The 14,020-nt window shown below is 34.8% G+C and overlaps 1 protein-coding gene across 1 annotated transcript in view; it reads left to right on the plus strand.

The window, feature by feature from the left end:
* LOC120631860 overlaps positions 1–14,020 on the plus strand; it is a 41,896-nt gene that overhangs the window by 23,105 nt on the left and 4,771 nt on the right. The window contains exons 16-20 of the mRNA XM_039901517.1: positions 7,222–7,377; positions 8,102–8,244; positions 8,788–9,047; positions 9,779–9,927; positions 11,277–13,169. Of these exons, the coding sequence (XP_039757451.1) occupies positions 7,222–7,377; positions 8,102–8,244; positions 8,788–9,047; positions 9,779–9,927; positions 11,277–13,160 (2,592 nt within the window). The 3' untranslated portion in view covers positions 13,161–13,169. The remainder of the gene's footprint in view (positions 1–7,221; positions 7,378–8,101; positions 8,245–8,787; positions 9,048–9,778; positions 9,928–11,276; positions 13,170–14,020) is intronic.

A 14,020-nucleotide genomic window follows, 5' to 3' on the forward strand; every position in this document is an offset into this window, starting at 1 on the left:
CAAATGACAGTAAATTTTGTAAATACGAGCGAAGAACGACATCAGACATCAAATATGGATCAAACAAGATTGTTAACAGTTGCTCGACAAAAAAGAGAAAGATTTATAAATACATATTTTAATTAATAAAATTTCTAAATTAACCTTTTCATCCTTTTTAATTTATTTTTGTGTGATAAATGAGCATTCTGCATTCTTCCATCTATACTCTGGAAAATAAATAAATTCTTCACTTGGTTGACTTTACAGCAACATGTATACTATGTATATGTTGCCTGTGGTGCTGCGTCCCCGAGCTGTTGCAGCTTTTTTAATGTCCTGCCACGTCTGCAAATAAAAGAAAAATTATGCAAGACTTGTTTGATGCCAACAACACTAATAAATAATTTAAATTTTTTGCACTTGCTTACTTTACCGCAAAATTGACTTAACTGTTTCCACTGATTGACCGTCCTGTCTGGCCCATGCTCCTTCAGTAATGACTAAGATTTGCAACTGGGAGTCTGCACTTTTGGCTCCTAAGAGTTCCTGTGAATTCCCCAGTGGCAAGGTGGTTGTGGGTTGGCATGAAATGTACCAACATTTGCAATTGTATTTTATTACTTCTTGATCTGAATAAACACAAATTTGTCAACTAATGGGCCATAGAAAAAGGCAAGCACAACTTTAAATAAAATAGTACAAGATCAATAATTTGATATGTAAACATAAGGATTGGATCTTGATGATTAACGTCTGTTTACTTTCACTGTAAAACATTCATTCATTAGGTACGCTTCTAAATCAATAGGTAGTCACTTTTTCAAACATTTTATAATAGAAGACTGACTTTTTAGCACTCATTTTATTTTCTCGAAAGGTAGGTTTTATACCACTGAAAAATCCAGAATAAATAATATAAACAAACAGCCGCAGACGAGGAACATTTATAGATAAAAAAACCAATAAAAAACTTAGACAACTAAAACAAAACAGAAAACGAAAAATTAATTTGGCAAAACCATGAGCACAGATTAGAATAATTAATTTTTGACATTTACCGGGGGTTCGTCTTTCCCCTATTATATCCACCGTGGATATATTGTCCACCCGTGTGCCCATGCTCGGGGGGTGGATATAAATGCGTGAGGGGATAAACGTTATATCCTTCCCCCGTGGAGAAAATGTCCCCCGCCCATGCTAGCCCTGCTGTGTTGCCACTTTCGGTCTAAGCATCTGTGTGCTCATAGAACTTCTCTATCACTCACTCATTTCTCGGATTATGTCCTCACATTGAAACAATCTTACGAGTAAGTTTTCGAGGCATGTATGGATTTTGAAATATCCTCTTTTATAAGACTTCTAATTCAAGCCAGAAATAGAATTTATGCAAGTAACATACCATAAAAAAATTATGTCATAACTAGCACAATTTTTGTAGAAAAATGCAATTATAGTTTACAGCCCGCTACCCGTACTAGAGCAGAGGTGTTGATCTAAGTTCTAAATATCTACCCTATGAGAGACGAGATGACTTCCTGAGTGATGAGTGTACAAAAAATATTAAATAATAAGTACAATATATAAAAATGCCAGAGAAGAAAAAAAACATTAATACAAAGTGTCTCATTGTAATATGGACCTTTGAAAATAGATTTCCATAAAAAGGCAGATACTAATTTCGGCGTCGGCTGTATTAGAGCCGTAGTAGTATCGCTCAGGCAATCGCGTTGCCCGAGTCGCAGGTTCAAATCCTGCCGGTTCCGTAATTTTTTTTTTTTTTTTTTTCATATTGTTTCGTAGTAAAAGATTTCCTGAGGGATTTTTAAAATCCATAACAACGGCGAAATCATGGGCAACTAGTTATATATACAACCAGTGGCGTGCACTTCATACATGCGCAAAAGCACTGCATACCCTAAAATTTTTGTATAACTCACAAGTGCGAAGGATTTCTCCATTTTATGGCGTCTTTCTTCTTTATGCATACCCTGGTCAAAAACCTTGTGCACGCCACTGTATACAACATGTCACGGAATTACGAAAAACTGTTGAAGGGTGCATAAGTATATTTCATATGAAGTAGCCCTGTAAAAATATTAAATCAAAGGAGGCATATTTATTTTTCCACACTAACTAATTCAAAACATTCTAAGTGTTTGCTTATGACAACTCTATTGAAGAAAACCGACAATAATAAAGTGACAGGAGTCCCTTGATTTTACTTTTGCATGTGATGTTAAGGCTGTATCTGATTTCTTTCCTAACTATTAGCGTTTCGGTTTCACAGATAAGTCTCAGAGACAGTCAATAATATACCTCCTCCGAAGCCTCCGAAGTATTATTTCGCTTTTCATTTACACGTTGTACATATTTTTAAATTAGTATATTATTTAAAAATAAATAATAATACTTTTACGTTTTCTCCCACGGCACGGAACCCTCAGTGTGTCTCACTGGTCTGGTGGTTCACTCAAAACCGAGACTGTTATAACTTTTTAGTTAATAAAGCTTTTGCTGCTCGTATTCATAACCGTTTTCCACTAAAATCGACCATTTCGTCTGATGAATAAAACAATTTTTATTAGTTTTTTTTCATATTAATTAGTTTATTTAGCAGTGTGTTTTAGATACTTGTTTAATATATGAAAAGTACGCCGTATTCCGTTCCAATTAAGTGAAGAAGATAAGATACGCGAAGTGTTTTTTATTTCGAAATAATGAGCATTGCTTCACTGATCTCTTTAAAGGAGTATGATGCTTGAGTTGAGTGTATCGTAAATTTAAAAAATATTAAAATATCATTCGCTTCAGCGGTGAGGGAAAACCGCATGCCTGAGAGTTCTGCATAATGTTCTCAAAGGTGTGTGGAGTCCACCAATCCGCACTGGGCCAGCGTGGTGGTCGCTAAGTCCTTTAGTGGTCTGGTAATGGATTGATATGATAATAATGATTAGGTAGGTAGACTAGTAATTATTATACAAAAAAATTGTATGGAAGTCAAACAATTAACCGGGATTTCAAACCTAAAACCATGGCGCCAACGCCCACGAGATAGGTATTTGTATTTTTTTTATAGAGATAGTCAGTTGACATAAAGTAGAGATCAAGTAGAGATCGCTACTAAGCGATAAGGCCGCCCTTTGTATCCTACTTTTTAATATTCGTTTTGTTGTTTTCATTATTTTTTTTCTATTTGTGGTGTTCAAATAAAGTCTATAAATAAAAATAAATAAATAAACTTATCAGAAGTTTTTCAGAATTAAATTCTTAATTTGTTATTGATTTTTTTTATTCTAATTGAATTGTTATATTATCTACTTAAAAAAACTCTATTAGGCTTAATTACAAACATCTGTGAAAAGTTATCTTGACCAGGGTCCCCAACCTTATCACGCCAGCGGCGCACTTGAAAGTTAAAAAAATTGTCACGGCGTCCGCGCCCTAACCGTGTTAGTTATAATAGATAGGTAAGCACTTGTTGTTAAGGTAGATAGGCACACAAAATAAAATATTGGATAGAAGCAGGCGTTACTTTGCGGAAATCCATAATATATTATGAAAATTTATCTTAATTTGCTATACTCCGCGAACAGCAGGAGAATCCGTATGGTGTAATTTATAATTACTTCAATCCGTATACTCCACACCAAACAGATCCTCGGCAATGTACCCTATACGCTCGCTCCGAAACCGGAGCATCCTCAGTAGATGTTGACTTTACAATGAATAATTGTCAAGTCAATAATACACAAAATAAAACACAAAATGCTCATTATGAAACTAATAAAACCATAATAAATAATAAATATCAAAAAAGAATTAATATATAAAAATTAATAGCATAGTTCTACCCAACAATGGGATAGCTGTGCTTGGAAATCTCCACACGATATTGTGGAGAATTTTATACACAGTTTATTGTGTATAAATTGTGGGAGAAGGCGTGACACCGCGCAAATGTGTGGCAAAAAGACTAAAAAATATAGGTATATGTTTTTAAGTAAAGAAGGAGCTCCTCGTGGCACACCTCTGTAATTTCTACGGCGCCACAGGGCGTCGTGGCGCTCAGGTTTGGAAGTCCTGATTTAGACGATTGTGAAAACTGCATCAAAATGCGTTGCGTGGTTTAGGAGGAGTTAGCGGACTAACAACCAGACTCAGAAAGCGACTTAGTTACACATACTATGGAGAGATTTATGCATCTCACTATTATTGAGATCAAATTTTTAATTCACCCTGAATAATTTTCCAATTGTTTTCAATATTATAATTGGAACATAAAATATATAACCTTTGGAAACAAAGTGGCTATCCCAGCCGAGGCCGGTCGCTGTCTAGGCTATCCGGTTTGGACGCGACGCGACGGTGCAGTTCGTTCACCCACCTCGTCGCATCGTATGGCGAGTTTCACTAGCGTATCACGTTATGCTAAATCATTAAATTGTTTCTTTACGTTATCTATTTTTGTTTATAGCATCAAGGCTGTGTAATGTTAAAGTAAAGTATCATTTCTCAGATTAACATACTAATTATTAATACATTCCTAACACAAGAAATGCTTTCATCATCAACATTATCGGAAGTTTACCATCATACTAAAACGCAGGAGGGTGTCCTCTTAGAATGGTTTAGGCCGTAGTGCTCCACCCTGGCCAAGTACGGTTTGGAAGACTTTACACGTTTGTGCGAACGTTATAATTTAGATAGCTCGTTAGAATATAGATGCTAGTTTCCTCACGATGTTTTCCTTGATAGTTAAAGAAAGTAGTATTTAACTGTATACATTAAAGCGCACATACCTCAATTCAGAAAAGTTTACTGCCGAGGATTCAAACTTGGTCGAAGGGAGGCTGAAGTGAAAACCACTGGGTTATCATCCTTATCATTAGCCTATGATCTTCCATTGCTGGACCTCCTCTTTTGGCTGCAATTGTACCCTCTTTAAATTAAAAATACATATTTCTTCATATTTCTTCATATTTCTTCATTTAGCCTACATATTTCTTCTTTAAATGTTGCTGTATTAATACCAGAAATATTTTAACGTCACTGACACGAGCGCAATGAAACCGTATGTTTATTGTTTAGTGTTGTTTTCCTTTAAAAAAATCAATAAAACAAACATGTTAGAACAGATATTAAATTTTACTCAAATATGAGTAGTTTAAATATTCGTAGTTCTAATGACAAAGCCAGTAGCTCTGTTTCATTCAAAAATACTGTCATTTAGTATCCTACCAATCTTAAGGAAGGAATTTAGTAAAAATCTCGAAGTTTAAGACAATTAATGCCGAAAATATATTTGTGGGGTTTATCCCGGTGCCTTGCGCGCTTGTACTATGCAACCCAATAGTAGTAGATAGGTAGTTTGTTCTATCACGAGAATCTGGCATTGCTTAGGTATGGCGGGTGTGGCTGTCTTTTTTCAGTTCTGATTGATCAAAGTTATTGCTTGAATCTAAAATAATTTTGAATTAATTTCACCCGAAAGAACTCTAAGAATTAGGACGTGTTACAGCTGGCCACAAAAAAGTCAAAAATTGTACGCTTCAGTAAAAAAATTGCGCTCACGATGTTGAGTATGTTGTTATTTATGACCATTTTTCTGACTAATCTACATGGTTTAAAAGCTAATCATTTTATCGATGGCGAAAATGGCAAAGTTAACAATGCAAAGCAGTGATTAGCATTAGCCATTAAAAAAAAATTGGAAAAAATAAAGCTATTATTATACAAAGCCACTAAAAATTTCACAAAAAAGTATAAACAGAAAAGTGCACAGAGCGGCCATGTATAGTATTCAAGTTCGCGTTTTAGTTCGTTGCGCGTCTGAAATTGAAATCGATCAAGTCTATGAGACTGACTGTGAAGTCAGGTTTTCGTCGTCACTTGGGTGTTGTGGCTCGCTGGTCTATAATCTCTACTCCTTCCGGATGGTTGCCTTTCTAGAGCACTCGCGCAGAGAGGCTTCAATAGCAGCCTTAATTTTATCCTCATATCATTACCTTTGCTCTGGTACCTTGAAAATGCGCAGTAAGTCCAAATAGGTAGTAGATACTATTTCAGTTGCTCTGCTCCTGCTAGCAACGTATGTTAAGCTCCCACTACCAATTTTCTGAACGCCTAATATAACGAGCATACATAAATTTCAATAAGACGATGACGTCACTGCACGACCGGCGTAGATCTAAAGGGAGGCAAAATTGCGCTCGATATTGAGGCAAATGCCATCGGTATACGACATTTGCGAATGCACAGAAGCAATAATTCTCTAAAAACAACAAATTAAAATCGCGAAAGTTAGATGACACTCATAATCACCATCAATATACAATTTATTGAAATGATGAATGTCTCAAATGCTTTGCCTGCCTGCTACAAATCTCCTTTCTCATAGAGTAGAGCTCTAAGTCAGGTGCCCTCCGAAGAACCAGGCCTCTGCCAAGTAGTGCGATATCAATAGGATAAGGTGACGCAACTAGCACTAAATATTTTTATCAAAGTTACGCTTAAATGTAGAAGAATCGTAGAGTTTGTTTACTGCTATATAAAACTTCAAGGCAACTATTAATAGGTATCCTTATAGGCGAACGTGACTTGCGCGAGGTATTATTGTCATGCACAAAAAAAAATTACGACCCGCACTTACTTAAAATGATTGTTTTAATTAGGTATATTACAATATTTGATATCTTCTGTTCCTGGGCCTGACTCCGTTACCTATTTTTTTTAATTCACTACAAGTTAGCCCTTGACTTGCTATATCACTAATACTTAGTTGGCCTGAACCGTCCGTTGCACGTGTGGCCGCTGGTTCAGCTCCTTGCTGTATCACTCCAGCCATCCGTAGGCCAGCCGCCAATATTTGATATATTGGTATATATATATAATATTCGTCCACCAATCCACCAAACCCCTTCTAATTTTGGGAGGAGACCCGTGCTCTGTAGTTGGCCGGTAATGGGTTGATATGATGATGATGATGAATGTTTGACGGCCGATTAGCGCAGCGGGCTTGATTCCCAAAACTGGAAAATGTTTGTGTGATCAACATAAATGTTTTTCAGTGTCTGGGTGTTCCTCTGTATATTATAAGTATTTATGTATATTATTCATAAAAATATTTATCAGTCATCTTATTACCCATAACACAAGCTACGTTTACTTTAGGGCTAGATGGCGATGTGGTTATTGTCGTTGTATATTTATCTATTTATTTATTTTTAATATTTGTTTTAGGACAAGCTGTTTCCCTACGCAGAGCAGAATGTGAAACAGTTCCTAGAAACCCAATGGGAGAGCAGTGATGTGAAAGAAGTTGTCACGGCGTTGCGAAAGCTGGCGCTTGAAGATAAGGAGAAAAGCGTTGACGGGCATGTCACCATACCCGGAGAGGTAAATCCTTTAGTTTAAAACACTTTAAAAAATCGGGACTTGATTTGTAACATTACCGTTGTTATTTAATTCTAAGTAACCGTTTTGTATAACTCTAGATTATTTTCTCCAAACAAGTCTTCCATTTTTACTGGTAAGGACTTAAAAGCTCCTCCAGTAATTTGATGTCCTGAATTGTACCAACAGACAAATTATATGGATGAAACAATCTCAATAATATTATATCAGTAACCAATGGGAGAAAGGGCTTATGTGACATGGCTTAACGAATATCAAGTGGCGGGAAAAATTGAGAACCCATATGGTGCTGGAATGGCGAAAGCGCACCGGATAATGCAGCGTTGTAAAAGGACAATAAAGATTTTTGCATGAAGCCTGGCTTGCCTATCGTCCGCCATGTTGATTTTATTTCAAAATCGCATTCACGAATAATTCTTTTAAGTATTGATAGTTAACATTACAAACAAACACACAGTCCTTGACAAAAATTCTTATTGATATAGAAAGATAAAGTTATATATATAAGCTTCCAGCTTATATCTTTGAAATTTGAAACTTTTGCCATACATAATCTTTAGTTTGTAGCTAATCGTTTTTAAAAGAAGTATCCGTAAATGTAATTTTGGTATAAAATCAAAATGACAGACTGTAGGTAAGGCCAAAACTTTATTGCTCTTAAAGTTCAGTGGCTTATGTTTTATAAGTTGTTAAATTAATATTTCAGGATGCGTCCAAAGAAGTTCAGATTGAAGGTCTAGTCAATAATGTGAAATGGCAGATGTCGTCGGACCGTAAGGCGGGCCCGCTCAAACAGCTACAGGGAATGATTTGGAAGCAAGGCTACGATAAGGGAGATATAAAGGGCCAGTAAGTATACATATTTGCTATTTTGTGGAAAACTGATTAATGACAATGTTTCAATCTAGCTTGGTCAAACTTTTTAACAGAAGAGTAATATCTCGAGTGTAGCTTTTATCCTACCTTTAGAAAATCGTGAAGGCAGAAGCTTGCAAATGCGGTCTTGAATCGCGAAAATTGTCAAATTCGCGAAAAATTGACAAATTAAGGATTGGTCTGATAGCGCCAAACGTGAAACGATCTTAATAGTTTTTTTTCCACTTATTTCCATTTGAATGCACCTGTGTGTGATGACCTGAGAGCTTCAAATCAACCAGTGCCCATTAACTGTAATAACTGAAGATCCAATTAGCTTCAAATCACTGTAAATATTATTCTACACAGTTAACACTTGCTAATAACTTTATATCTTAGCATAATCATTTAAATCATTTTCATAAAGAATTGGTCGTATTTTTACGTTTTTGCTTGGTACAATTGAATAACACAAATCTTAGGAATGTAAAGAGAGATAAAATTTATTTAACAAAAAAAATATTCATCACTTTTCAGCGTATACGATGACGTATCCTCAGCACTAGAGCAGTGGAAGTCTGTTGATGGACAGAAAGTCTACATCTACTCATCTGGCTCTGTCCAAGCCCAAAAGCTCTTGTTCGGTCAGTCCCTGGCTGGTGATCTATTGCAGTATATCGAAGGTCACTTTGATACTGCAGTTGGTGCTAAACAGGAGGCTGCCAGCTACTCTGCCATTGCCGAGAAGATCGGCAGCAAGCCTGACAATGTTCTATTTCTGACTGATATAGTGAAAGGTAAATAAGATTAGTTTAATATTTAAAAAAACCTTATCAGCAAAACAGTTTACAAAAAACGCACCATATACCGCAATTGCATTTTTAAATATTGCTTCTCGAGTAGCTACGTGGTTTTTACTTTTAAACAATTAATTTAATTTATTAAAATCCACATTCATTATGAATTATTGAAATACATTTATGAATTTCAATAAATTTAATGCTGTGAAAATAAACAAAACAATCTAGAATACAATTCTGACAATTCAGCATTGGCTGGAAATAGTCTGAAAAGACTGATAAAAATGGTTTCTAATGTTTATATTGTTTTACACTTTTCTATCCATAAAGTTAAAGTGGCGTGCTATTTGCCAACTGGATTTTGATGCATATTTAATAATAGTACGAAAAATAATCTTGAAAGAATCAATAAAATTTTATTTTTCCGTTGATGTGAAATTAAATCTTTACTGAAATAGAGAGTTTGAGAATTGTTTCTATGTAATAATATTATGTGGAGCTCGTTTCGAAGTCAAATTTAGACTATCCGTGCCTCCTTTTCAGTTCTTTATTGTTTTGTGAATGGTCTTTCAAGGGTACAAACCTTATCTATCATTGCACAAACGACTGACAAGTAGTAGGTATTCAGAATGAGAGACACCCTTTGCACAGCTCCTCCTTGAAATTGGCATATATTAAGAATATATTTTACCTTCAAAAGTTAAAGATTTTATATATTTCATTACCAGAGGCTGAAGCCGCGCGAACTGCCGGCTTACACGCAGTGCTAGTTAGCCGGGAGGGCAATGCTCCACTCCCCTCTGAGGCCACGGAAAGTTTTACAGTAATCCACTCATTGGGCCAGCTCACTTCCAACAAACGCAAGACCGACCCACAGGTGCCACGATGATTCCATGTTACCCACATGTAGCCAGCTTGCATGCACTGCACTATATTTACCTATATGTATATATTGTCTGTGGAGGTTAGTATGATGTAGTTGGTTGTTCTTTAACGTATAAAACTATAAACAGTCATATTCAAGAAAGTGTGTATACAGATTTCCTGTTACTAAAGTGCAAGCCTATGCAACTGCAATTGAAGAGTTTCTGAACAAAGATATTTAGAAATTGATGAAAACTTTGTTTTGTTTGTTTGAAAATCAATATTTTTATTCTAAAAAGTCTTGTTCAAACGAATTTTGATCAAAAACCAATTATTCCATCTGTGTGCAAACTTTTTGTGATAAATTTTCCGTTTTATATCTACTGGATTAAGAATGGAAATATTAGTTTTTGATCAGACACTCCTCAATTACAGTCTGTCTGTATACACTTGCTGCACAATGTGAAATCAAATAGTATTGAAGAATTTCGTTGTAATACAGACATTGTAGAGGGTGTAGGAAATTTTGACAACATGCTTGATAAAATACTGATTGAAATACAATATCAAAGAAAATAAAGTGGGTTTTGTGGCTTATGAAATTGTTATTTGTTTATGTGAAAACAGGCTTCTTGATGAATGCTGACATGTTTTTTTATTGTAAATAGCCAGCGTGCTTAAGTATGTGTACCGACATCTATTTCTTGAATATGTAGCATCAGAGTATTGTTGTAATATTATAAATTTTCAATTTTTCTATGAAAGTCTTGCTTCTATGGTGTTGGTAATAATAAGTATATTATAATATCGTTGCTAATTATGCTTGTTGTTTTTTTTTCTTTTTCTTCCGTTTTGTTCTTCTTATTTGTATATTAGTTTAGAATTATTTGTTACTCAATGTGCAGGGCGAAGTAAAAGCGTGATTACTAAGATGTGCGCTTATATAATTATTGTCAGTGAAAATAGTAAAGATTCTTTAATAAAAATACCTTTAAAGTAAAAAGGTCAACAAATAAGAGATCAAAAATGTAAACCAAATTTACTAGATAGTTCTTATTATTATTATAAGGCAGTCAAGATTTTTGTTATTTGATTTAACAAAAACTATTTTTCGAAATCTTTTATTTTTATTGCGAAAATTGAAATTTATTGATTACCACTAAAAAACCACTGATAGTGATGTTTCTTTGTTTACGTTAATTACCTCTAATTAAATTTGTGCCTTAAGTTATGAGGTGTTGTTGAAAAATATCTTAATAATATAGTATAATAGTTACTACGTAATACAATATATTTATTTGTGTATAAATATTACCGGAATATTTGATCTGCTATTTTATTTTTTTGTATTAAAAATTGCAGGAAGAGCAACCTGCTAAAGTTCCTAAGACTGATCTGAGTACTGACGTTAAGACTACAGCAGAGGCAGAAAAAGCCAAAAAAGAAACCTCAACGGAGGGAAAACTAAACGAACCTGAAAAGAAAAAAGACGAACCTGAAAAGAAAAAAGACGAACCTGAAAAAATGGAAGTTGATGAGGAGTCTACACCTGTACAGACCACAAACGAACCCAAACTTAACAAGGATGAAAATAAAGAGCAAATCGCCAAAGTGGTCGTCGAAGAGGTTAAAGATGCAATGGACAGTGATATTCCTACTGTGGACGAGAAAACAACTATTGTAACCGATAATAGAGAAAGTCAGGCTGATAAACAAGAGACTGAAAAAATGGAAACTGATATCATTAGAAAAACGGAGGAAACCAAAGTGACTGTTGATGAAAAAACAGTTGAGAGTGAAAAGGTAGAAGCAGAGAAACCGGCGAAGTCAGAACCTGTTATACAGAAGTCAGAATCTGAAAATCCTAAGTCAGAACCGGAAAAAAAGAGGTCAGAACCGGAAAAACAGAAGTCCGAACCGGAAGAACAAAAGGCAGAGAATGAAAAACAGAAGGCAGAGAATGAAAAACAAAAGTCAGAGCCTGAAAAACAGAAATTAGAGCCTGAAAAACAGAAGCCAGTTCTTGAAAAACCGAAGACAGAGCCTGAAAAACATACTTCAGAACCTGAAAATAAGAAGTCAGAACCTGAAAAAAAGAAGTCCGAGTCAGATAAACCAGTAGAAGTCAGTAACAAAAAGACTGAAGTTTCAGAAAAACTAACTGTGCCAAAAGAAAAAGTAGAAGTAACCGAAGTTAAAGAACAGGCACCTCTTGCTGAAGAAACAATCATTACCGAAATCGAAGAAATCACTGATAAAGAAAATCTTTCGGAGATGGTAGAAATTATTGAAGACTTAGAACCGGTTGTAGAGGAACCTAACGGAAGTGAGGATATGGAATTACAAAACGTTGGTGATGTTTTAGAGAAAGAATGTGATGAGATCTTATCAAAAGTGCAGGATGTAACGAATTTGGATAATATTCCATTAAAGTCCACATTAAATCCAATTGCTGAAGAGACAATGGAAACCGACAATTTAGATTCTAACGATATCATGGAAAGGATATTAGACCAAGAAACGGAACTGGAAACGCAACAGGCTGAAAATGCTCCGAAAACAGTAACGGAAGTAGTTGATGACATAAAAACAGATAAAGTAGAAGAAACAGCAGAAAAGGCGGTAAAAGAAAAAGTAGTTAAAACTACAGAAAAATCACTAGAAGACAAACTTGATGCTGTAGAAGAAAAAACGAAAAGCGAGGAAACAAAGGATGCTAAAGACCAAATTATTGCCACGAAAGCAAATAATGTCTCAGAAGTCAAAGGAACTGACAGCAAGATCGAAAAAGAAATTCCTCCTGAAGTAACTGCAAAAGATACTAGTCAAAAAGTAGAAGAAAAATCTAAACCAGAATCGGCAAGCAAAACAGAGGAAACTAAAGTTGAAGATAAAGTTGCAACTTCCTCGGAAAAAACCGATGAAAACACATTAGCCGATTCAAAGGAAAAGGATAAAGCTACGGAAGAACAAAAACCTAAAGAAAGTGCCCCTGAGGTAAACGGCGATGCGACAAATGGTGATAAGGAATCAGTGAATCAAAACGGAGACAGTAAAGTTGAAGAATTAAGTTCACGGTTATCTGTGGAGAATGGTAAAGAAGTGAATGGTTCAAACGGTGACTCGATGGATGCTGAAAACGGAACAGACAAAAAAGTCGATGCGGATGTGGCCGATATCAAAATTAAAACCGTCACAACAGAGGAGCCGCATAACGAACTTATAGAGCAACCTACTGAAGCATAAAATATCTTGGTAAGTTCAATTAATTTTAACTTTTCAGATTTCTACATCATTGTGCTATATATTCCCAGAGAAATAAGACGGGCGGCAAATCCTTTTTTAATGCTTAACTATGAAAGTGAGCTTAGAATAAATAAAATAAATGTTGAAAATTCCATTGTATCGCCTTAGTTATTGTGCTACTTTAGAAGCATAATACTATTACTATTACTCATTAACTTGGTTTTTTGAAATGATTCACAATAGTTATTATTGCAGTTAGTGGGGCAGCTGTACAATTTATTTTGAAATTACCTCTGCATCATCCAAGATAGCTCATTTGACTTGGTTCACCTATTAAATAATAATAAAGAAACTCAAGTATCTATGTAGTTTCTTGGTTCTTGGAAAAACATTGTGGTTTTTTTCTGGTGAACACATTTTCATGCTAAGATGTCCTACTAAGTACAATAAATTACTATTAAAGGCAGGGTAAGTTTTTAAGACCAACCATTTTAACTACACTGAATGTTTCAACTATATTATGACAAAAGCAACAGTAGTTTTTTTTGAAATGAATTCAACATTATTCAATAAAATATAAAAAAAATTTGCTGCAATATATTTCAACTTTAAAAAAATTGTATTAATAAATATTCTTAACAATCGTTTATAAATCATCAAATCCTTCTTATTTTTTGGATTTGTTTGGATTTGCCACACTAATATGCCAGTCTCAAAAACTTATATTTTTTTTATTTTATATAGTCATGATTGGATCCTAAATTTACCAGGCTCGCAGGCATGTGTAAGTGCTTAGATGAACTGATCTCTATTAACTAAATGTGATTTTTGTATAGGTTCATGTCGGAAACAGAATTAAA

This window comes from Pararge aegeria, chromosome 19 (genome assembly GCF_905163445.1).
Source record: "Pararge aegeria chromosome 19, ilParAegt1.1, whole genome shotgun sequence".
NCBI lineage: Eukaryota > Metazoa > Arthropoda > Insecta > Lepidoptera > Nymphalidae > Pararge > Pararge aegeria.